This window comes from Phoxinus phoxinus (assembly GCF_949152265.1).
Source record: "Phoxinus phoxinus genome assembly, chromosome: 14".
In the NCBI taxonomy this organism is placed as follows: domain Eukaryota; kingdom Metazoa; phylum Chordata; class Actinopteri; order Cypriniformes; family Leuciscidae; genus Phoxinus; species Phoxinus phoxinus.
In genome coordinates, this window is record NC_136889.1 from 32556821 (window position 1) to 32580327 (window position 23507).

Sequence of the window (23507 nt, forward strand, 5' to 3'; positions counted from 1 at the left end):
TACGTTTAAATATTGATGATTACAAGCTTGGGGGAAATGCGTTTAATTCCAGCAAATTGTGCAATTTTTGAATCGATTCCCAGCCCTAATATATATGTAGTCATGTTTTAATCATTTTAATATATGTTTGTAAATGGAAAACCAATTCATTTTTAATATATCCCCGTTACGCCCCCGGCTTGTCTAGGGGTGTGGGACTAACAAACAAATAAATACCCCGGGTGGAAAAAAACAAGGATGACCCATAATAACACGTGTCAAGTTCATGTATTTATTTCAAAGAAGTCTCTGCTCACCTCAGAGACAATATGAGGTATGTTATGTAAAGTAAGTTAATTAACACAAGATATTCAGCAGAAAATATGCAACACATATGCATCCACGGCTCCCACGGCGCTGGTGAAGGACACGCGGAGGTTGCCCGCCGCTCACCACGCCGACACCGGACGCACGGCGCGGGGAGAAGTTAAGAAGTTGTCACACACAACACACAGACCTCACGGGTCGTAACAATCCCTTTCGATTTAGTCTCAGCCGGTTGCAGCAGTCATACAGAGAGTGCCTTAGTTGTCTGGCATTGAGGGAATACTGTGAAATGCGAAGCACTTTAAGGTTTTAAGGCACTTTAAGGTTTCCAGGTAATACGGCTAAAATGAGCAGAGGCTGCGGTCCCATGGGAGGGATAATCCATCCATGCATTCATGACCTCTGTGACACTCCAAGGTCAACCGCACAAGCAGTTTCTAGATACAGAAATACGAAATATGTTTGTGAGGAAATCACATATGAGGGTGGCTTTGAAAAGCACTAATTAAAACTATGTACTTTTAATTAATTTACACATGAATAGATACATTTTTACAGTTGAAAGTAGTTGTCAAGCAGAAATGTGCAAGAATTCCAGTTCTCAGTGAAATCTACACTTCAATAATGCAGATTCACTAAAGGTTAGAAACATATCTCCCTTTTCAAGAACAGACAGATTTATCCTGGAGGTGTTCGTATGAACCACGCATTATCTCGTGGCTTACACTAACCCAGCAGAAATGATGTTATTATCTGTCTCTCTCGTATTAAATCTAGCAGAAACGTCCACAGATTTGTGCAGAACACCTCTGCCTCTTGCTTCACACCTGGAACATTATTATTTTGTAAAGTAAAGGTTGTGCAAAGTATCATTATGAGCAGAATTGTCATATTTAATAAAAAAAATATGCTAACACTTTATAATAACTGCACGCTATTAATCATTAAATAAGCATTAGTAAACAGTTCATTCATCATTTATAAAACATTAATAGACATTAATAAGCAGTTTACAAATACAGCTATACATGATTTGTTCTTGATTTAAAAGCATATATATCATGTGTTTAATAATTGTATTTTCATACTTCATTAATGATCAATGTATCATTTCTAAATGAAGTATAGTATTATTTACACATCAGTTATTTAGGAGTTGTCAGTGATTCATAAGATCACAGAAAGTGTGAGTAAATGATTAATAAACTATTTAAATGTAGATCCATACATCTTATTATTCAGACATATAATAGTTACCTAGTGTGTTAATAAATGCTTTATTAACATGTATTTCTACTGTAATTCAGGCAGTTATACAGCATTTAGTAGTGGTCAGTCAACTATATCTGTGAGCTCATCTAAAGTGAGGACTAGTTATGACTTGTAAAGCATTTATAAAGGAGATTTAAAGGCTGTTAATATTTATATGTTCTGTATCACTGTGTTGTGTTTGTTTATTTTTTCAGTTTAGAAGAGAAATTAACATTTAAATCTCCTTTATAAATGCTTTACAAGTCATAACTAGTCCTCACTTTAGATGAGCTCACAGATAGTTAACTGACCACTACTAAATGCTTTATAACTGCCTGCATTTACTACATTTACTTACAATTTCTAAGTGATCTTATGAATCACTGACAACTCCCAAATAACTGGTGTGTAAATAATGCTATACTTTATTTAGAAATGATACATTGATCATCACTAAAGTATGACAATACAATTATTAAACACATTATAGATATGCTTATAAATCAAAAATAAAGCATTTATAGCTGTGTTTATAAACTGCTTAATAATGTCTATGAATGCTTTATAAATGATGAATTAACTGTTTACAAATGCTTAATTAATGATTAATAGCGTGCAGTTATTATAAAGTGTTACCAAATATTTTAATTTCACAAACTCATCTGAGATGATCAGCTAAATTAGCAGTGCTGTTAGTATCATTAAGATACTATAATAGTTTTCTTTATTATTATTTATTTTTATAACTATAATAACCCTGTGGGTAAGGGTTGCATGATGACACGAACCGATCTCATGAGAATATTGTACAAAAGCGTAAGATTTGTTGGTAAAACGTGAAGGATCAGCCCTTCTGGAGCAGATTGCACATGCGAGTGTTGTTGTCTGAGGTCTACATCGCCACCTCTGCCACTTGGCATTTCAATGGATCAACATCTGCATCTCCTCAGCCGTCAGAGGATGAACTGCTGCTGTTTCACATCGGATGTCTTTACCGGTCAGTCCTAGACCTCAAAGACTCGTACACCCTTGCAATTCAAGAAAAGCATTCACACTAACATATTTGAGTTGCCTGCATGGATTCTCCCAAAGGCTTTCTTTTCCCCCAGGTATCCAACATCAAACGGACAGTTTCCTGTGGCTTGCACACCAGGGGACTAAAGAAATTATGTTCTGTGAACTGTATTACATTTTATGTATAAGCATTTTGACATGACTTTCAGTTAACATTTTAGGGGTGGATGATATTCCCAAAATCTTAAACCGTTATTTATTTGTGTTTTTACCAGTGATGCTCATCACCACATAGTAATCAGGCTTGTCACCAGCGCTGGAGAAAGACAAGTTATGCATTCAAATATTCAGTCAGTCCGTAAAAAAACTGTTTGCGTGGAAAGTGATGCGTTACGTTACTTTTCTATTACTTTTTCTCACCTGGGCTGAGCTTGTTTTATGATAGCAAAAAAATATAAAAAATTATAAGATCTATTTTGGTAAATGTAAAGGCCCTCTCTCACCAAAAGGGAAATGATCAAACAAACCTCTCAGCTGCGCTTCATTCTGGATGGCAGAGGAAAAGAAAACAGGAGAAGAAAGTCTTACATCAGCAATAAAAAGAAGAAGAAGAAGAACGAAACACAAATGTGATGTTTAACTTAAGTAATTTTACTTATTAGAATGGTTAAAGATTAGATAAAACACATAATGTATAATTGTATAAAAAACATGTGTAATGTGAAAAGTGCTGTAAACATTCTTCTGCCAAATCTTATAATACACAATGTCCTGAGAGTGTTGAATAATGCACTACCTGCTCAAGCACTTCAGTTTCAGCTTAAAATAGATCATTGAATTAGCTTTGTCCCCAAATGGACTTTATATAAGGACAAAAGAAGACTATGGACAAGATGTTCAAATGTTTTACCTCTAAAGAAATTAAAAGTAAATTTGGTCCCACTTTATATCAGGTGTCTTTATGTACTAACATTTAAAATAATAATTTGATACAATGCACTACCTGTGTACATGTTTTACATTGTACTTATATTTAAAAAATATATATATAATTACAGATGTAAATTACTTTTATAATTACACTGTTGACCTTCCCTTATACCATAACCCATCCTTAAACCTATACCCATACCAGCAAACCTGTCCTAACCTTACCCATATCCAGCTCAATAACACAATATTGCAATACAATATGAACACAATAATAGTAGCAGGTAAGGACACCTAATATAAAGTGTGACCGCAAATTGGACAGATATGCTTACACTGATGTGCACATGAGATGAAGAAAAAGCTGTTTGGGTTTTCGCTCAGTGGATTGTCACCTGACCAGCCAAATCTCAGTAACCAGAGACTTTTGCCTTTGTGTGTTGCTTAATCCTCACCAGTAGGTGTCAGTATAAAGTCCAGGACCACTGACCACATTGATTAAAGCTGTAATCAATTCACTTGCTGCCTGTCAACTCATATAGGTCAAAATATTACGTTTATTTTCTTGTAGTAAAATGACAGTATTTCATACAGCACTTTATAGCCTCTTTCTTCTCACATCATTAAATAGTTTTAAGTCAAATCAGATTCATGAGTCATGACCATTAATTTATTTGGTAAGTACCCTGTTAGGTTACAAGCAACAGTGATAGTGTTTTTAATTTTATTTTTAAAGACCTGATATTGTAAGGAAATGGCATTTTGATATTGTTTGTCCTTTCCAATATAATCTACTGTACATGTGCACTTTGTGAAATGAGAGCCATTAATGAATGGCTTTTAAATAAAAAAACAGTTTCATAACACAATCTAAACACAAACAAAATCATGACCTATATATAGTGCAAAGCCAGTGCAGTATATATGCCAGTATTGTTAGTCACCCTTAATGATATCTAAGCACCAATTACCCACAAACCAGCATTTATCTATCTTGCATTTGTTCCAGCATTTCAGTGTCAATTAAACAACAACAATCGGGGTTATTTTGGAAGAGTGTTCGAACAGGCTGAAGTGCAATTTAAGGTTGTATGGATGATTGACTAAAGCTTTTAATCAGACCAAATTAGAGGTTTTGTCCTCGGGTAATGTTTCATAATTGCTTTCATTCAAGTGACAGAAAGTATAAAGCCAATTGGCCCATATCCCCACTCCAGATATGCGTTTAAGTGAAAAATACTACTACAAAGTAACAGTCCTTGCAGCATTTTTCACCAGTTATATTGCAAACCTTCAACACTGGTGTTAAAATTCAAGTAAACAGCACCGTTATACTTTTTAAAAGCCGAAGTGTGTAATTTTTTGGATCTGAAAATACTCTCTCCTATCCGAGTTAAATACACAGAGCCAATCTTAAACAAACCACTCGAGCATGAGCATCCCAACCGGTCTGACATAACAAGCTTGTCTCAATAATTGGCATAAGTTAGAAGCAGGACGATCTGTTAGCCTGACCAATGGAAGGTGAATAGTGCTTGAGAAAACCTTGAAAACAATTATTTGTGCAATGTTTGCAAATCCATTTGGTCAGGCTAGTGGTGCACATCTCAGCTCACTTCACTTTTCATTTTAGTACTTATTCTTGTGTATTAAATTTCCAACCCTTTGAATGAACCGGCCGAATCTGTTGTCTTGCCCCTGTGTCTGCTGGTTTGTATAAGTGTTATGGTCATTCATTGGTTGTCTTCTTAAAAAGACAGTATTCCTTGTTTTCTCACTTACGCTGCTCTGTGGAGACACATAGGCAGGCTGGCCCGCTGTGGGAGGCCTGGCTTCAAATGAGCAAAGCGGCTCAAATCTGCTATACAGCCGGTTTACTGATACTTGTTGCTTTGGCAACGGATCTGATCTTGTTAGTGTCGGGTCTGTCTTCTCTTTCTGAGCAATAACCGAGGATTGTTCCTGTGTGTTGGAAGTCTCTACACTTGCAGGTGAGTGAGGCGGATGAAGCTCTTCAGTGCTAAAGCGAGGCGCAGATGTCTCTCCCACCAGGCCTTCATCTCCAGGGAGCTTCCCATTAGCTCGCCTCAGTCGGATGCTATCAACAGACTTGGTGGAATTGGCAGTGCTTCCATGGTGTTTCTTGTCTCCCACGGTGTCATCATAATCCGAGAGAATTGTATCCGTGCTGCTTCCCATTTTAAGACTTTGTGCATTCTTTCCTTTCAGTGAGCCGTCCCCCTTCTGTGGGATGTTGAGAAGAGATTTTATTTTGTTGGTGCTCCTTTTCAAGAAGCGTTGTGATGATACACTGCTCGGTTTCGAAGGCGGACTGTCCTCTTGGTCCAGAAGCGATGCGGACACAGTTCTCAAAGGGGGCTCTTGCCATGTGTTTGCTGAGGTAGTTGTGCTCTCATCTGCCTTTTTGAAATCATGATGTGAGACGGACCTCTGGTCCTCTTTGAAATTTGGAGTGTACGCTTGATTTCTGGGAGTCTCCTGTGCAGGCGCAGTGCAGTTTCTCGGTTTTCTAGGTAAAGATGCGTACATGTAACTGGAAGGCCCGTTTGTGTCACTGTTATATGTATTGCTCCTGGGATCGGCCACACTGTGCCTCTTGTATCTGTCCTCTTGCTCAGTGTTTTGAAATCTACTTTTTGCTCGGTTTAAACTTGTATATATTGCATCCCTTGCAGAGCTATTGGTTGCATTACTCCCTGAGTTTTCTAAAACACTGCGCCTCTTTAGCATGAAGTCATCATGCTGTGCGGTCTTATTCCAGTGTGATGAAGAATAAATCGGAGCATTTGGCTGAATTCGTGCTGGATTGAGGTTGGAGGACGCTGAACTATTGGAGTAGCTGTTTGTCTCTGGTTGTTCCGGTATGGTGGGCGTGAAAACAACTGATGACCTAATGCGAGAGTGTTGCTGGGGAGCCAATTTATTATCCTCGTATTGGTCCAGATAATCGCAGTTCTCTCCATAAGATGCATCATTGTGGTTGTTGAGGTAAGACTCTAACCTCCACGTCCGAAGGAAAGACTTGGAAGTACTTGCTAAACTGGGCATGTTTTGCCTCATGTTGATAATTTGTTTGTCGTGGCCATGGTACGATTGCCGCATGTTTGAGCCTCTGAACATCGGGTTGGTGATGTAACTTTCATACTGGTTGTCCACATTGTTGGAGAAACCACTGTAACGGCTGCTCTCTGCTGCCACGTTCCAATTACTAGAGCCAATCTTGGACAATTTCGACATATATACAGGCTCCTGACGTTCACCCGCGTAGCTGTGTCTTTTGTAAAACTCTGATGTGTCTTGAAGGAATCGAGCATGCGGTGTAACGACCAGCCTTTCTTCCACCTCTCTCAATGGCGAAATCCCTGATCTTCTTTCACAGGCTTGCCGGTAAACAGCGTCAAGTGTGTGCCTTAGATGATCTTTCCTTTCAAAGGGGTTGGTGGAATTAATCGAATAGCCATCCATTTTGCCATTGGGCTTCATCTCACACTGGATCACGCTGGCAGTCTGAAACTGAGCTGGGATTGTTGATCGGGCGTACAATGTCCGAAATTCCTCGTCATATGTCTCCACTAAACGGCCTGTTATAACCTGAACCATGCTGAGGTTGATCTTCTCATAGGACCACATGAAGCTGCCAAACGAGAAATGAAGATAGCAATTAAATTCAGCCTTAGCAATATGCAAATACTTTGGAATGCAGTTTAGCTCAGGTAAGGTGTAATAAATGTTCTTTGAAAGGCAGCCATTTGATTGACAGCATGTGTTTGTTGACATGTGCTGAATGTTAAGCATATATATAAGTCAAACGCAAAATGCAGTAAGTCCTTATAAAAAAGTGTTCCAAATCGTATTTTGTCACTTAAGCCCCATTTAAAAATGGTTTAGGATTATATAATAATTTCAAAACATTTGCAATTTATTTTAAAGAAACATGCACATATCCAGAAAACAAAAATGAGGTTCCCTTTCGAAGTGGAACTATAGAACTATGGAAACGCTTCCGTGTGAACCGTTTTCTACACGCCAATCTGATTGGCCGAAGGTAGTGACGTCACAGAGTCCGAAAATAGACGCCAGAAATGTGTGCCTCAGCTGCTTTGTCTTCAGAAGCTGTATGTTAGAGCATGTGTCTGCCTTCAATCATGTGTGTGTGTGTGTGTGTGATAAAAGTCAGGAATCAAGCTCCTCAACATGTCGTGGTTAACACCATGCCTCCGCTTTATTTCGGCGGATGACTCACACCAAATGTGCCACAGATCTCGCCCTTCGTGCAAGCGCCAGTGGCGTAGATCCTCTCAGCTTCTGGTGCTTATGGGGTCACAATAGAGGTAATGCAGTCACCAAGCAGCGTATTTAGCATTGCATTTCAGATTTAAGTCACCCTCTTCTATGAGGCACGCAGGATGGCTTCGCCTCTAGGCATCAGGACCCACTCCACTAGGAGTGTAGAGTCTTGAGTTCTTGCGAGGGGTGCACCTTAACAGGATATGTGTGGTGCTCTCCGCACTAATTCATCAGGTACTACAGTTCAAACATGGATTCAACCCCAGGAACTCGAGTCCTTCAGGGTTGACCCAAGTCTAGTCTGTGCTCAACAAGCTCATACACAGCCTTGTGGGCTCTGTTACTTTGGGTGTGGCAACGTTAATATTGAATTTCCGACTGTAAAAAAATATGGACGTAGTGTCCATGACGTCACCCGTAGGTTTCTGAGGAGTATTTTTTAAGCACAAAGAGGGCGGAGCCGGCCATTGCCATCTTGGTAGCGTGTCACTCCCGGATAAACGAAAATGGGCAAAAAGGCGGGATTAGCTAGGGTGACGTGGCGCTAACAGACAGCAGACAAACGGCTAGTAGTGACATCCGCGACAATCCACCCAAGTGGCCACACACTTAATTATGCAGAACTTTACGGCATAATATAAATCAAATGGATGAGTTATAAAAACAATCCACCCACCTCACAGTCGTCACGAAGGGCAACATTAGCAATATAGACCAAAAGCTCTTTTTGTACCAGGCTGTAAACATATTTTTTTCTGCTGTAATGTTGGGCATTTTAACATGGGGGTCTATGGGATTGAGTCTCTTCTGCAGCCTGTCTCTACTGGCCAGTCGATGAAGTGCAGTTTAAGTCACTTCCATGTTGGCTTCACGAGAGAGACAGGAAGGTTGCAGCTTGGCCATGACGTAGCGCCGAAGCTCCTCTTTGAACATCGTGGGTTACGAATGTAACACGGTTCCCTGAGAAGGGAATGAGATGCTGGGTTGCATTGCCACACCTCGGTTACACCGGTGCGTCTTCTTCAGACAATTAGAATCTGCAATGCTCATTTCTGGTGTCTATTTATGGACTCTGACGCACTTTCTCTACCTCACGACATCTATATGGAAACACTGCCACTGCTTGCTGTTTTACAATCAGTCGTTTGTTTGGTTCAGCTAAATAAATAAATAAAGTAATGTCGCCTCACCTGTATGATCCATAAAACACCTTTTGGCAGTCAATAAGAAGAAATTTCTGCTCCATTGCTCCGTGGAACTTCACCCCAGATCTGCAGAGGTATTCTTGGCCTTTCACTGTACGTATCCTCATAGTCTGCATTCAAGAGGAAAATGTTTAGATAACTTTTAGCAAGAAACGTGAAATGACATCTTAACTTTTTTAATTCAAATTCCTACTGTTAATGTGCATGATTCCTTGATGCACATTGAATAAAAAATACATATTACATTTTGGTTATGAAGACATACAATTCAAGTCAAATTGAATTATATACAGTAGCACATTAATTATTTTGTGCAGCAGAAATATCAGTGCCTGTATGTTCAAATGTAAATAAGAGATTTCTCAAATTAATATTATTATTTTTATTATTAAAAAAGTATTAATGAAAACATGATTCAACATTACCACAGGACAAATGAACTCGGGAAACACAGGACTATACTAAACCAAACAGGGGACTAATAGACTAATTACTTAGAACAGGTGAACGGAGTAATTAAGTAACACACAGGGAAACGAGGTCAACTAATAATGCCCAAACTGAACATGACTTCTGACAACTGGTTTGACTCAGACTTCTGCCTCTGAAATCATTTTCCTTCTTGCTGACATCAGAAATGTTTATTTGAGATGAGATGAGATAAAGTTTTCATCCGGTCAGTTCCCATGCATAAAATAAAGTCCCCTCCAACATTTTCCCCATATCCTGTTTTGCTCATGTTGTGTTTAGTGTCTCATGTTGATTTTAAGATAAATTACACAGAGACACTGTTCAGCAAAAACTAAACGAAAGGCAAACAAACCTCATTACTGCTTTGTAAACAGAGATAATGACAGCAAGTCTGTCTGTTGAAGTCAAGGGTTAGTTCTTATCACTGCTGCTAAAGCGACAAGGCTGTTAACGTGTACGTCCCTTCTGTTTGACTACATCTGCACACCCAAACAACACTGACGACAGTGGGCATGTTGTGTGCAACTGTAAACTGTAAAAAGTTTCTTGGGTCTACAGTGAGGAAAGTCTGTTGCCAGCTTGTTTGGCAGCTGTGAATAATTGTCTCCCGCAAGAGCGAGAAATTGTAGAGATGCTTAAAACTTACAATTTATACGAAGTAAATCAAGCATAGAAATCAGGATCTGCTTCAGCAGCTGTTGCTGAGCTGTTAGAGGGTTTGTTCACCCAAAAATTTAAACTCTGTCAGTAATGACTCTTCCTCATGTTGTTCAACCTCGTAAGACTTTCGTTCATCTTCGGAACACAAATTAAGATATTTTTGATGAAATCCTAGAGCTGGCTCACTCCTCCATAGGCTGCAATGTATCTGCCATCCCAGAAAAGCTAGTAAAGACAATATTTAAGCCTCCGTTCTGACGTACAACCCAGAAGAACATCAAGAGTTCAATAAAGTCCTTGTTTTTGTGTGTTTTTTTGCACATAAAAAGTATTCTCGTCGCTTGATAAACTTAAGGTTGAGCCATTGTAGTCACTTGGACTATTTTAAACATTGTCTTTACTAACTTTCTTTCAAGTTTCAATTACAATAGAAGCCTATGGAGGAGTGAGACAGCTGTCAGATTTAATTTAATAAATTTGCAGAATTTCACTTGGGCCAATTGAAAAATTTAGATGTGACCAGTCACTAGACAATTTTGAGTTGGGGAGGCTAGAATTTTTTACAGTGTTGAATAAAGTCGTTATTTTTGTTTTGTTTTTTTTGCACACAAAAAGTATCCTCTTAAAGTAAGGTTGAGCCGCTGTAGTCACTTGGACTATTTTAAACATTGTCTTTACTAACTTTCTGGGCCGGCAAGTTTCAATTATAATAGAATTACTGACAGAATTAAAACTTTTGGGTGAACTAACCCTTTAAGTGACCTTTAAATGTACTGAGGAGTTATTAATAAATGTCAGTAGCAGAAAAATGCTCTCATGATAGTGAGGTGTGGTGAGAAAAATCATAATTGCCACTTGTTTTTCATATAATAATAGTTAAGACCCTCTGGGGAGAAGTGTTTCCAGCTCAAAGCTTCTTTATATTTTGTATATGGCTCCTCATTACTTCACAGTGCATGTGAATGAAGCAGTAAATGATTTGCTTACAAAGAGCAAAAAAAGTATTCAGTTGAAAATATTTTCTAATTTTAATAATGTATATGTTTCTCAAAGTTTCTCAAAGAATGACTCGCTGGGAACAACTTTCATTTCCTGTAGCGCATTGAACAAAGAAATAAAAGAGAGAGTGGAGCTCTGTAAAAAAAAAACAAGAGTAACCGCATGACAGGTTTGCAGATTGTTGTTGACGTTTTGTTTTTCTGGTTATGTGTTATGCCAGTCACATTTTAAAAGTGAATTCAGCCTCAGCTATCAACCACAAAAGTATAATGCAGATAAATGAAGAAATCTGTTCACACACTGGAATCAAATATATAAATCTGATAACAAAGCCTTTGACACCTCATGGTCACAAATATACTGTGATTTTGGTCAGTGTTTCTTTCAGAAAGACAAAGTTAGCATTGTTGCAGCAAATGTAGGTTTGTAACTGATGTTTCATTTATGTATTTCATCATTGCCATAGAGAACATGAATGCTTTCAATACTTCTCATTTTCAAGTTTTATGTTTCCATTCTCATATTAGTATCGTGTCTTTCTCTTGTTTGATGCGCACACGCTTGGTTGGAGCTTCAGGTAAACTGAGTCTCGTTCTCTTACAAGTCATGATGAAATATGCTGTGTGCGGTCATCTACAAACTGAGCTTGTGACCCTGTTTCTGCCGGTATGTGTGCGGTTGCTTCTTTTTCATCTTCTGATCTTTTGACTGCTTTGTCACTATGATTTGTCATCTTTAACTCGTGGTCATTTGGTCAATGCTCTTCACAGTAAAAAAAAAAAACGGCGGGGACGTCGAGTGAACTGCAGCGAGTAGCCTCTTTTTATAATGTTCAGCACCCATTATTATACCTCGGGAAGCTTTGCCCACACATTTGCGTGAATAGCTTGGGGTAGACACTGTTGAGTACAAATACACCTAAAGTACATCGTGGAAAGTCTGGAAAATGCACCATCAATTGCTCAGCAACCTCGGAATTGGTGATCTCACGGAGGAGACTCAAATATCTTCAGAGGCTTTTGTCTGCAGAATATATGATGTGCATAAAACAGACTCTGTTGATGCAGCAAGGCATATACTTTTCTCCAGGACAGGTAAACCAGAAGCAATGCCGGCGACAAGCGATGCGCTCCACTTCCATCTGCTGAGAGTACACTACCAGGCAATGGTTTGGAGAAATGCTCACTATGCCACACCTGAGCTTCCTTCACCCTTGGACATGGGATGGAAGCATGGCGGTTCAGGACTACAGCCCATTCTTATGTCACAGAATCCAATACCTGAAAGTTGCCTGGAAATGATCCTGTGTACATGTAAAAAACAATGCACAACACGCCAGTGCAAATGCTGAAAATCAGGGCTGTTATGCACTGCAATGTGTACATGTCAGAGTGATGACCAATGTCCTTGTTTAAATGTGGAGTTGTAGTCCTCAAGTATACCAAGGCAAGGGGTAACCAAAGAACTTGGAAAAGGACTGCAGAAAGAAATACTAATCAAAATGAAATTCCAAAGACAAATGGCACACAAGCAAACTAGAAAGGTATAAAAACAATTTACCAAAAACAATTTTCACAGGGAGTGAACTACAGAACTAAAAATCTAACAGAAAAAAGCAAAGCAATTAAGCTACAAACATGAAAGAAAATATACAGAAACAATATGTGATCTATAGATCTGTTCAAGGGAATTTTCATGGTGTTTTTTTCCCTATTCACTTGGGTTTTTCGATGTTTGAATTAAGAGCGTAAATGCTTTGTTTGCATAAAAAAATGAAACCTCAGACAACTTGCAATGGTGTTTTTCTTAGTTATTATGTAATATGGAATACATCACATATCATACACTGGGAACATTAAAAGCCCTATTCGCACGGGATTAGTACTATATGTGGACCTCTAGTCATTTGTAATAATTGCGGAGGTTGTCTGTGATCTTAATCCCGTGCGAATCGGCCATGTCTGTAATTTGTATAGTAAAAATTCCCCCGCAAACGACCTACCATATTTCGCCGAACACCAAGATCCTGTGATAATATTAGTCCCGTGCGAATCGGCATCTCTGTGATTTGGCGGGATCGTATATAATTGTTTCAATGTTTTTGTTTCATGCGCGCCTTTTTTTCCATCTTTCGCGAAGAATGGAGGCTGCGTTGAAGTGATTTGATAGTGTTTTGGGTGCCGGGTCATATCGCTATAACTACTATTCAATTTGCAGAAAGAGAAAGCTGAAAATTATCAGAAGAGCAAAAACAAAAAGAATGATTAGATGGAGATAAATGACATGTATAGCAGCATGCGGTAAGGAACATTCTTCTGTTTATGATATATCATACAGCTTGACCTATAATAACGGCAAGACATTTCCTAGTAAAGCCTATTGACGTCATATCAGGGAGATAAGTCAGTAAATTTGAGTAAAATCACAGGCTTCGGTTATCCCGTGTGAATGCGCCACACGAAATTCAGATGTGTGGGGGTCATTTCTAAATCACACGTGGTCCCGAGATAGTACTAATCCCGTGCGAATAGGGCTTAAGAGAGATATTGATTGAATATTTATGTCGGCCTTAAAAAATGACACAAATAATGCTTAATTTCAACTTAAAAGTTGGTATTTTGCATATATATATATACATAAAAAATGTATTATATCCATTATATCTTTGCTCTGACCCTTGACTATCGAAATTAAATTTCCTCATCTTGATTGCCTACTTACAAAAAAACGAGGGGAAAATGTCCAACGACTGAGCAAGATAGGCAATTTGGCGGCCATTTTGATATGCAAATTAGAAGGTCAAAAACTCACAATTTCGCTTGGGTACCAGTTTTTTTGGATTCAGCACCCTTGGAATATGTAAAGCAGGCCGGTTCCCGACTTGTACCCATAAATGCTCCTCACTTTCACTTTTTGGGTACATCCCATCTAGACTATAAACCCACGTGATGGGTAGGTTTAGGGGCGGGAAAGGTCATTCGTACCAATTCATACGAATGTGGCAACTCGTAAAATATTTACGATTTAGCAAAAATCGTACAAATTCGTACGAGTGAGGTCGTATGAATTGGTACGAATTAGCCACCTCGTAAAATTTGTATGAATTGCCATGAGATCGGGTTGGAAATGCACTGCAAATGTATATTAATGCATATTACAGCCTGTATATTTTACAACTTGTAACCAAATATTTCATAAGTGATATAATGTTAATATGCCAGACTACTTGAACAACCAAAATCTGTATTTGTTCATGCGCGCTCGTCTCGTAAATAAGGATTAAATTGGGCCAAAATGATCTGAAACAGCATTTTGACAGTTCGCTTGTCAATTCATTGCATTTCCTGTATGCTCCAGTTTGTTTTGATCCATACACACATTCTGTCTCTTTTAGCGAGTGTACTCAATCGAGATAAATCTTTCATGCACAGGCTCATACATTAAGGAATATGCTTCATTCCGTCAATGGTTAACCTTGGTAAAGGTGGCATATTTGTTCTCGTGAGCAGAGCGAGACACTGCGTCCCTCTCTCTCACACACACACACACACACACACACACACACACACTGCCTGCTCTCTGCTTCAGTGAAATCACTCTGTGAAACATATCCAGATGCATCACACTTTCATATATATATATATATATATATATATATATATATATATATATATATATATATATATATATATATATATATATATCCATTGATATGCAGTAGCAATGTTACTTGGTTTATTAATAGTTAAATATGCGGAAAAGTAAGAACCATAGCACTGGATCACAGCATATATAAAGGTGTTAGTGTTTTTAAATATTTATCCATCTGTATATTTTATGCATTTTATTATTTATTTATTTTTTGTACGTAGCCAATATGACATTTTTTATTTTATTATATATATATATATAGGCCTATATATATATATCGTGGCCACGAATCAAGAATTCACTACCTTAACCCTGACCCTTTTTTTCAGATTTTTCTTGTTTTAGTGAGATCATCACAAATTAAGAATTTGTTCCTTTGGTCCCAAATTGGTACAACATGGCCACGATTTATCTAAAACTAAGAAATTAATTGGTGGACAAATATATATATAGGCTAATATATATATATATATATATATATATATATGTCCATATATCAGCTGAAGGTTTTTTTTGTTTTCTAGTAAATATGTAACTAAAACTGTTAATATTTTAAATTATGCTTTTGGTAACACTTTATTTTGATAGTCCACTTTAGAAATTCTATTAACTATAAGTGACTTTGCAACTACATGTCAACTAGCAGTCGTTAGTAGACTGTCTGCTTAAAATCTGATAACACTTTATTTTGATCCTCAACAACAGACATTCTACTGACTACTGTAACTTTGCAAATACAAGTCAACTTATTCTACTAACCCGAACAGTCTACTAATAGCATAATGAGAATTAGGTTACACAGTTAGTATAATGTCTAAAGTGGACTATCGAAATAAAGTGTAACCATGCATTTTTTTTTTAACTAAGTGTTTTCTTCTATTGTTTGTGAAGCACCTTGGGCAACATCTGTTGTATTATGTGTGCTATATAAATAAAAAAACCTTTTCCTTAGTATGGAGGGCATTTTGATTCTGACTTGACTTGACTGCAGCATGTGACCTGTGCATTAATATACAGTAGAATAGGGACACTTACCCTGAGTTTTTGGAGTTGGACGTCTTGTTTTTCTATCATAGTGAGGAAGCTTTTGAAGTGATTATGGTCGAGCAGAATGTAGACAGGAACACCCCGGACGGAGGCATCTACCACTTCTTTAAAGATGTCCACATCGGTGAAAACATCCATTGCGATTGCTATGACCTGTATAGACATAAAGAAGGAAAACATAATAGAAACATCAGTCTGGGCATTCAATAGCTGACATTCTCTTATTTAAATCAAAGACATCCCTGTCTTTTCTCTGCGTAGTCAAACAAATCTAGGTCGATTTCAATAACTTGAGAGGTGGATTTCATGAACCTAACAGGGGATCTGCATTTTCCTGCGCACTGTGCCTAATATTAAACAGTAAGTCAGGGGAGAAGACTATTCGCTTTTGTATTATTAACAGATTTAGACATTTGTGTTTCAGGAAGACCAGCATTCCAGGATTCAAGCCTTGACAGGTTGAATATGTTCTGTTAAAACTAAAGGACAGCAAGTCTCAGCATAAGCTGTATCTCACCACACCCTGCAGAACAAATGATTAAATCGAGAATTTCAAGAATTTGATGACTGAATAATATCATACAATACATAATCTTGATCCCAGTCTGACTGGGACATTTACAGTTTTGCATTTCAAATAAAGCAATATGTCATCATTAGCATCGACTGTAAGCAATCTCGCAATAACATGTCTAGAGTCTCACGGATTAACGGAAGATGAAGATAGTCTTTATTTGCAAAACTGAAGAGCATAATCCAACATGAAGATAATCCAAACAAATGAAGGCAATGTAAAAGAGCAGACAACACCAGACAGTGAGCTGACAGAACTGATGGCATTATACAGCAGTGGCGTCAGTGGTTTTCTGAAATGAGGCAAAGTCCTTTTTATTTATTTAATATAAATTCATCTCCCAGTTGCACTTAAGGTTGTCACATCTTCCTGCTTAAATAAACATCACATAAAAATGAGAAACCAAACACAATTCGATTGTGTATATTAATTAAATCAAGTTAGTTTAAGAATTTTTACATTTATTCCAAAATAATAACTAAAGGCAACATTTAAACATTGTATTTTATTTGTGAACTGAGGTTCAGCTATTCTTTTTAATAGTCAACTTATTTTCTGCAGTTATCAAGCTCGGTAAACACCGTCACAGACGAAAATATACCTTTAATACATTTAAAGGTACTAAAAATACCCCACAGTCATCATGTTTTAAGTCCATTTCAAGTTTCATTTTGATGTGACAAAGTAGCTGAGTTGTTTACTTACTTTTCAATTAGTCTTCCCATTAAACGCCATCATTTTGTTCATTCAGACCGATTTGATAATGCGCACGAAAACAAGAGGCGGGATTTATCGCATGAACCAATCATATCCAATCATAACCAATCATATCCAACCATAACCAATCATATCCAATCATAGCACGATGGAAGGCATTTCATGCGACTTTCCCCTATTCGTTCTCAATTACCCCCCATCAAACCCAGCGCACACTTTAAGGGGTCTGTTAAAACTTTACTTTGCGTCCCTCTGCAACTTTAAGCGCTGGTGTTGCTGTTGGACTGTTACTTTAGAAAAAAACAATATTACCAGTTTGTAATATTTGCATTGTTTACTTTCTCATCCAATTTTTTGAGGAAGCACTGCCTCCCTTGCCTCCTCGGAGGAAACGCACAGAGACACAGAGAACTACTGAACAAATGAGGAACAGGTGTGTAATAATCAATGAGACAATGAGTTTCTATGACAACAGATTAAAACAGAAAGGAAACAAAGGAAATACAGAACGACCACTGGCTCTGCTCCCTTTTACATAAACTCAACTCGAACTGCTGATTCCGTTGCTGTTTTCAGCAGCTTAAGATGCATCTTTTTCAACAATACTTGATCGATTAATACTGACACTTTCTCTTCTCTTCTTTTCTTTTCTATATCTATAAAAAAAATTGCGTCAGATTAAGCTGGGACTGGTCATAGAACTTACATATTGTTGTCATATTGTTAGTTTAACTGCTTCTATTGTTCTTCTCATTTGTAAGTCGCTATGGATAAAAGCATCTGCTAAATGATTAAATGTAAATTAAATTATGAATAACAAACTAAAAGTCCTTGAAAATGAAACTAAAAACACAACAGAATGACATAAAGAAGATCACGAAGAACTAAGATCAATGAAAGCTTTAGCGTAAGTTCTGCCAGGAAGACTCAATCAGCGTGCCACGTAATACTTCACTTCTAACCAATCATGTGCTAACACTCACAGTATAAAAGATCGGTACTTACATTCGTCTGAGTTCGCAGATGCTGATGCTGCCAATTACCTCCATCCTCCCCAACCACCACCAAGATGGTCCCTTCCTTAACCTCCAGGGGGGTCGGCTGCGCCCCTGCCTTCGTCTTCAGGCAGGATATGCAGATTCCGCTACCCTCGCATTGCTCTCTAAGGACGGAGCCCACGCCAACGAACTTTATAAATTCATGCTTGCTGGGCTGTTAATAAATATACGCCGTTATATCAATTTATCTCCCGAGTCTTTCTGGTAGAACTGTACCTAACAATTATTTTATGATGCAAGTAGTTTATATAAAGTTTGAACATATGCTATAAGGTAGCAAAACAAACATTGATATATTCAAATATTGTCAGCATGGTTGAAAACAAGATGAGATGAGCGGGATCTATTGGCGAACTAGAAACAGGATACAAAAAGATAGTGAAGGCACTAAATGTTCATAGAGACACCGTTGGAAATATAGTTCTCAAAGTTAAAGGAACAGTGGTTACACTACCTGGACGGGGCAGAAAAAGGAAGCTATCAACATCTGCAACCAGATTTCTGAGAAGGCATGTTAAAAAAAAAACCTAGAGTGACTGTAAAAGACCTGAAGCAAGACTTGGTGGCAACAGGACCTGAGGTTTCAGCTTGCACAGTAAGGTGCGTACTATTCGCATGCAGTTTCCATGATATGAAGAACACCGTCTACAGTTCAGCATGGTGGGGCTTGTGATGCTCTGCGGCTGCTTTACGTCCTCTGGCACTAGAAACCTGCAGACCAGATGGATTTATTGAAGTATCAGGAAATCCTAGGAGAAAACGCCATGCCGTCAGTGAGGAAGCTGAAACTTGGCCGTCATTGGACCTTCCAACAGGACTATGATTCAAAGCATACCTCAAATTCCACCAAGGCTTGGTTGCAGAAGAAGTCCTGGAAGAGTCTACAGTGGGATCACAAGTTACCTGACTTAAACCCATAGAAAATCTCTGGTGGGATTAAAAGAAGGAGGTTGCAGCACGCAAACCCAAGAATATCACTGAACTGGAGGCCACTGCTCGTGAGGAACGGGCTCAGATTCCTTAGAAACGCTGCCAGAAGTTGCTGTCTGGTTATACATCTCGTTTGCAGCAGGTCATAACAGCAAAACTGTTCTACTAAGTACTAGAGATGTTTGTCATTAAGGGGTTGAATAATTTTGAGATGGCAGAAGTCGTTCAAAGTTGCATTTTCAGTTGATTTGTTCAGTGCAAACAGCTGAAAGTCTGGAAAGTCTGGAAATTTTAGCTAATAATCCTGACTTGCAATGGGGGTTGAATACATTATATTACAACAGTAGATTTTATTAACAAAGACTTAAAACAAAAACACTCTATACTTGAAAACAGGAACAGAACAACCATGTTAATCTGAAGAGTACAGAAAATCAACTGAAAGAAATAGAGCTTAAGGTCCTACTTAAGTGCCTTAAAACGGGTAGCATTATTCAATGTGTTGACGTAATTTCCACTGAAACAGGAAGACAGGGCGGGGCATATCGAACAGCTCCTCCCCTTTTTTTAAATAGCCAAGTTTAAATCACAGCTCAGAGCCGTTGATCTCGGCAAAGCCACTGTTTCCTTCTGATCTCTAACCGGTTCTCCTCCTAATCTCCTCCATATCACTTTAAAATACAGCATTCTGTGCAGAATTCGAAACGTTTTGTGGTCTGTGTCGACTCGATCATATGATCCGCTCTGTGCTGACGTTTTTCTATTGTCTCTCTATTGTCGGACTTGTCTCGGACTATAGTTGGCATTTGCACACGGACATGTCTCGGACTTGGTCATTGGTCATTGGGTGAGAATCTATCTGTCACGACACGCACCAACAGGTAAGATCCAAGAGCAGTTTTATTGGATAATCCGTGAGCGTAAATCCAGGCAGGCAAAAGGTCAAAATCCATGTAAGGGCAGTCCAAAACAAGAAACAAACAGATAGGAACAGATCTCCGAAGTGCTGGTAACATTAAACACTAAACCAAACCAAGACTGACTCTGGGAAGCGGGTGACAACATACAAGGATTCCAGAACAAGTGATAAAACAGACAGGATATAAACAGACAGACACTAACAAGGTGAGTGGGAAATGGGGTGATGGGGATTGTAGTCAAATAGTGAATGACACCTGTGGGGGAAAAGAACCTCTAGTGGCTACCCAGGGGACATCACCCAGACATTGTGACATAACCTCCCCTCTACGGAGCGGCTACCAAACGCTCCAAGACCCACAAAAAACTAACAAAACAAGAGTCCAGGAGGGAGATAGAAAGGAGGATCAGGGGGAGGGATGGGAGGATCAGGGGGAGGGATGGGAGGATCAGGGGGAGGGATGGGAGGGCCAGGACCATGCAGGGGAAAAGGAACAGGAACAGGGGGTGATGGCTTAGGCGGTGGCCAGGGCGAAGCAGACAGTCCATCGGGCGGCCAGGGCAGAAACGTCAGTCCAACTGGCGGCCACGGCGGAAGAACCCCTTCAGGCGGCCACGGCGGAGAAGACTCCACGGGCAGCCAGAGAGGATCAGAGCCCTCGGACGGCCACGGCGGTGAAGACACCTCGGGCGGCCGCGGGCGGATCCGGCTTTGCAGGCGGCCGGGACGGGGCAGGTCCTTCGGGCGGCCATGGCGGAGACGACCAGGGCGAAGACGACCACTCGGGCGACCACGGCACAGGAACAGAACCCGGCTCAGGAACAGCAACAGACACCGGCTCAGGTACAGCAACAGACACCGGCTCAGGAACAGCAACAGACACCGGCTCAGGAACAGCAACAGACACCGGCTCAGGAACAGCAACAGACACCGGCTCAGGCTCGGCAGACGTGACGTGAAGCTCAGGCTCGGCAGACGTGACGTGAAGCTCAGGCTCTCAGACTTGACGTGAAGCTCAGGCTCGGCAGACGTGACGTGAAGCTCAGGCTCGGCAGACGTGACGTGAAGCTCAGGCTCGGCAGACGTGACGTGAAGCTCAGGCTCGGCAGACGTGACGTGAAGCTCAGGCTCGGCAGACGTGACGTGAAGCTCAGGCTCGGCAGACGTGACGTGAAGCTCAGGCTCGGCAGACGAGACGTGAAGCTCAGGCTCAACAGACGTGACGTGACTCCTCCACGCATGCAGTACTGCCACTGGTGACACAGGTGTCATTCACTATTTGACTACAATCCCCATCACCCCATTTCCCACTCACCTTGTTAGTGTCTGTCTGTTTATAAAAGAGGTAGACAGCCCTCTTGGCCGTGGCAGGACTGACGGTGGGCAGCTCCGAGACGATCTCAGGGCTGACAGCGGGCTGCACAGGGACGACCTCCGGGATGACAGCGGGCTGCACAGGGACGACCTCCGGGATGACATCGGGCTGCACGGGGACGACCTCCAGGATGACAGCGGGCTGCATGGGGACGACCTCCGGGATGACAGCGGGCTGCGCGGGGACAACCTCAGGGATGACAGCGGGCTGCACGGGGACGACCTCCAAGACCAACGGACTCGGGACAACCGGACTCGTGACCACCGGACCTGGGACCACCGGACTCGGGACCACCGGGGCCACGGGGACAACCAGGGCAGTCACGGAGGAAGTCTTCCTTCTCCTCCTCCGTTTCGGTACCACCGGAACAGGGACCACCGGAACCAGCGGTGAAGGACGCTCGGGGCTGAACATCACCCGCCCATGGTCAGAGAATGACGGAAATGGAGAATGCTGTCGGTGCTCACCTCTAGTCTCTCCTGCCCTGCGACCTCCATGGGTCCCAGAAAACCTGGCCAGACGGGTTCCCTCAAACAATTGTCCGTGTTCCATGGAAGGGGGCTCGGATTCTACCGCCACGGTCTCCTCAGTGATGCGAGCCCATAATGCGAAGCACTCGAAAATATTAATCCGAGGCGGCACCTCCCCAGATTGCGAACTCCCCTTCTGCTGCTTCCTCTCCCTCTCGGTGGCTGGGGAAGAGGCACGAAAACCCATACCGCTGGATCGATTCATGCTGGAATCCTTCTGTCACGACACGCACCAACAGGTAAGATCCAAGAGCAGTTTTATTGGGTAATCCGTGAGCGTAAATCCAGGCAGGCAAAAGGTCAAAATCCATGTAAGGGCAGTCCAAAACAAGAAACAAACAGATAAGAACAGATCTCCGAAGTGCTGGTAACATTAAACACTAAACCAAACTAAGACTGACTCTGGGAAGCAGGTGACAACATACAATGATTCCAGAACAAGTGATAAAACAGACAGGATATAAATAGACAGACACTAACAAGGTGAGTGGGAACAGCTGAGTGTGATAATGAGTCCGACAAGGGTGATGGGGATTGTAGTCCAATAGTGACTGACACCTGTGGGGGAAAAGAACCTCTAGTGGCTACCCAAGGGACATCACCCAGACATTGTGACACTATCATTGGCTTGGTTATTGGCTGAGAATCTATCTAGAGCGCTCTGCATCTTTCAGACAATCAGAACAGCTCTGTGTCTGCTTCGGTGGCCGATCCAAGGGATCTCCAGTCACGAAGCAAAGACTGTCCAGATGGATAGATGCCAAATCTATGGCATACACCTCAGTGGGTCAGGTTTGACCTATACTGTAGGTACTAGAGCCCATTCGACTAGAGGCATGTCCTCGTCATGGGCTTGGTCCTCTGGGTTTCCTATTCAGGACATTTGTGCGGCGGCCAGCTGGTCCTCGCCTTCCACTTTTATGAGGTTTTACAACATGGAGGTACCTTCCCTGCAGGCTAAGGTCCTTTCAGTATGATTATGACCCGACGGTGTCTGGTCTTATCTACATGTCATGTCACTGTTCATAAGCACATTATCCATTATCTTATAAAACCCACCTTGGCCGGTTCAGATATCCCTTGTACTTAATAGTCCCGACAGTGTCCAGTCGTATTAGTATATTTGTTGGGTATGAGCTTACTGACATTATATATGTATATTATTAGACATGACGGTGTCCGGTCTTTTTCAATATATATGCTTTGGGTTCTGGCTTGTTTCTGTGAGCTCAGGAGTCCTGAGCTGCAGTAGGCAACCAGTTACTTATAGTGCAGCGTTTTACATGGCGTCCCCACTGCGTATTAGCTACGCAATACGAAGTGACCATTCTCGGAAGGGAACGTACTCTGTCACTATCGTAACCTCGGTTCGCTGAGAGCAAGGGAACGAGTATTGCGTAGCCAGCCGCACTATAGTAACATGGCAAGTTGTCGCTTCAGTCGATTAAACCTGCTATAATGGCTATTTCGGGCACTAATATAGGTCTAGACCACGCCCAATTTGGCGGTTTCTGACATGTGTCGGCACGCTGTTAGCTCATTGGCGCACATGTCAGAGGCGC

General features: G+C 40.6%; 1 protein-coding gene across 1 annotated transcript in view; it reads right to left on the reverse strand.

The window, feature by feature from the left end:
* Positions 1–2307: 2307 nt before the first annotated feature.
* Positions 2308–23507, reverse strand: part of fam83b (family with sequence similarity 83 member B) — a 35812-nt gene continuing 14612 nt past the window's right edge. Inside the window, exons 3-5 of the mRNA XM_079634236.1 lie at positions 15831–15995; positions 9000–9124; positions 2308–7156 (exon numbers count right to left, since the gene is read on the reverse strand). Coding sequence (XP_079490362.1) covers positions 5131–7156; positions 9000–9124; positions 15831–15995 — 2316 coding nt within the window. The 3' untranslated portion in view covers positions 2308–5130. The remainder of the gene's footprint in view (positions 7157–8999; positions 9125–15830; positions 15996–23507) is intronic.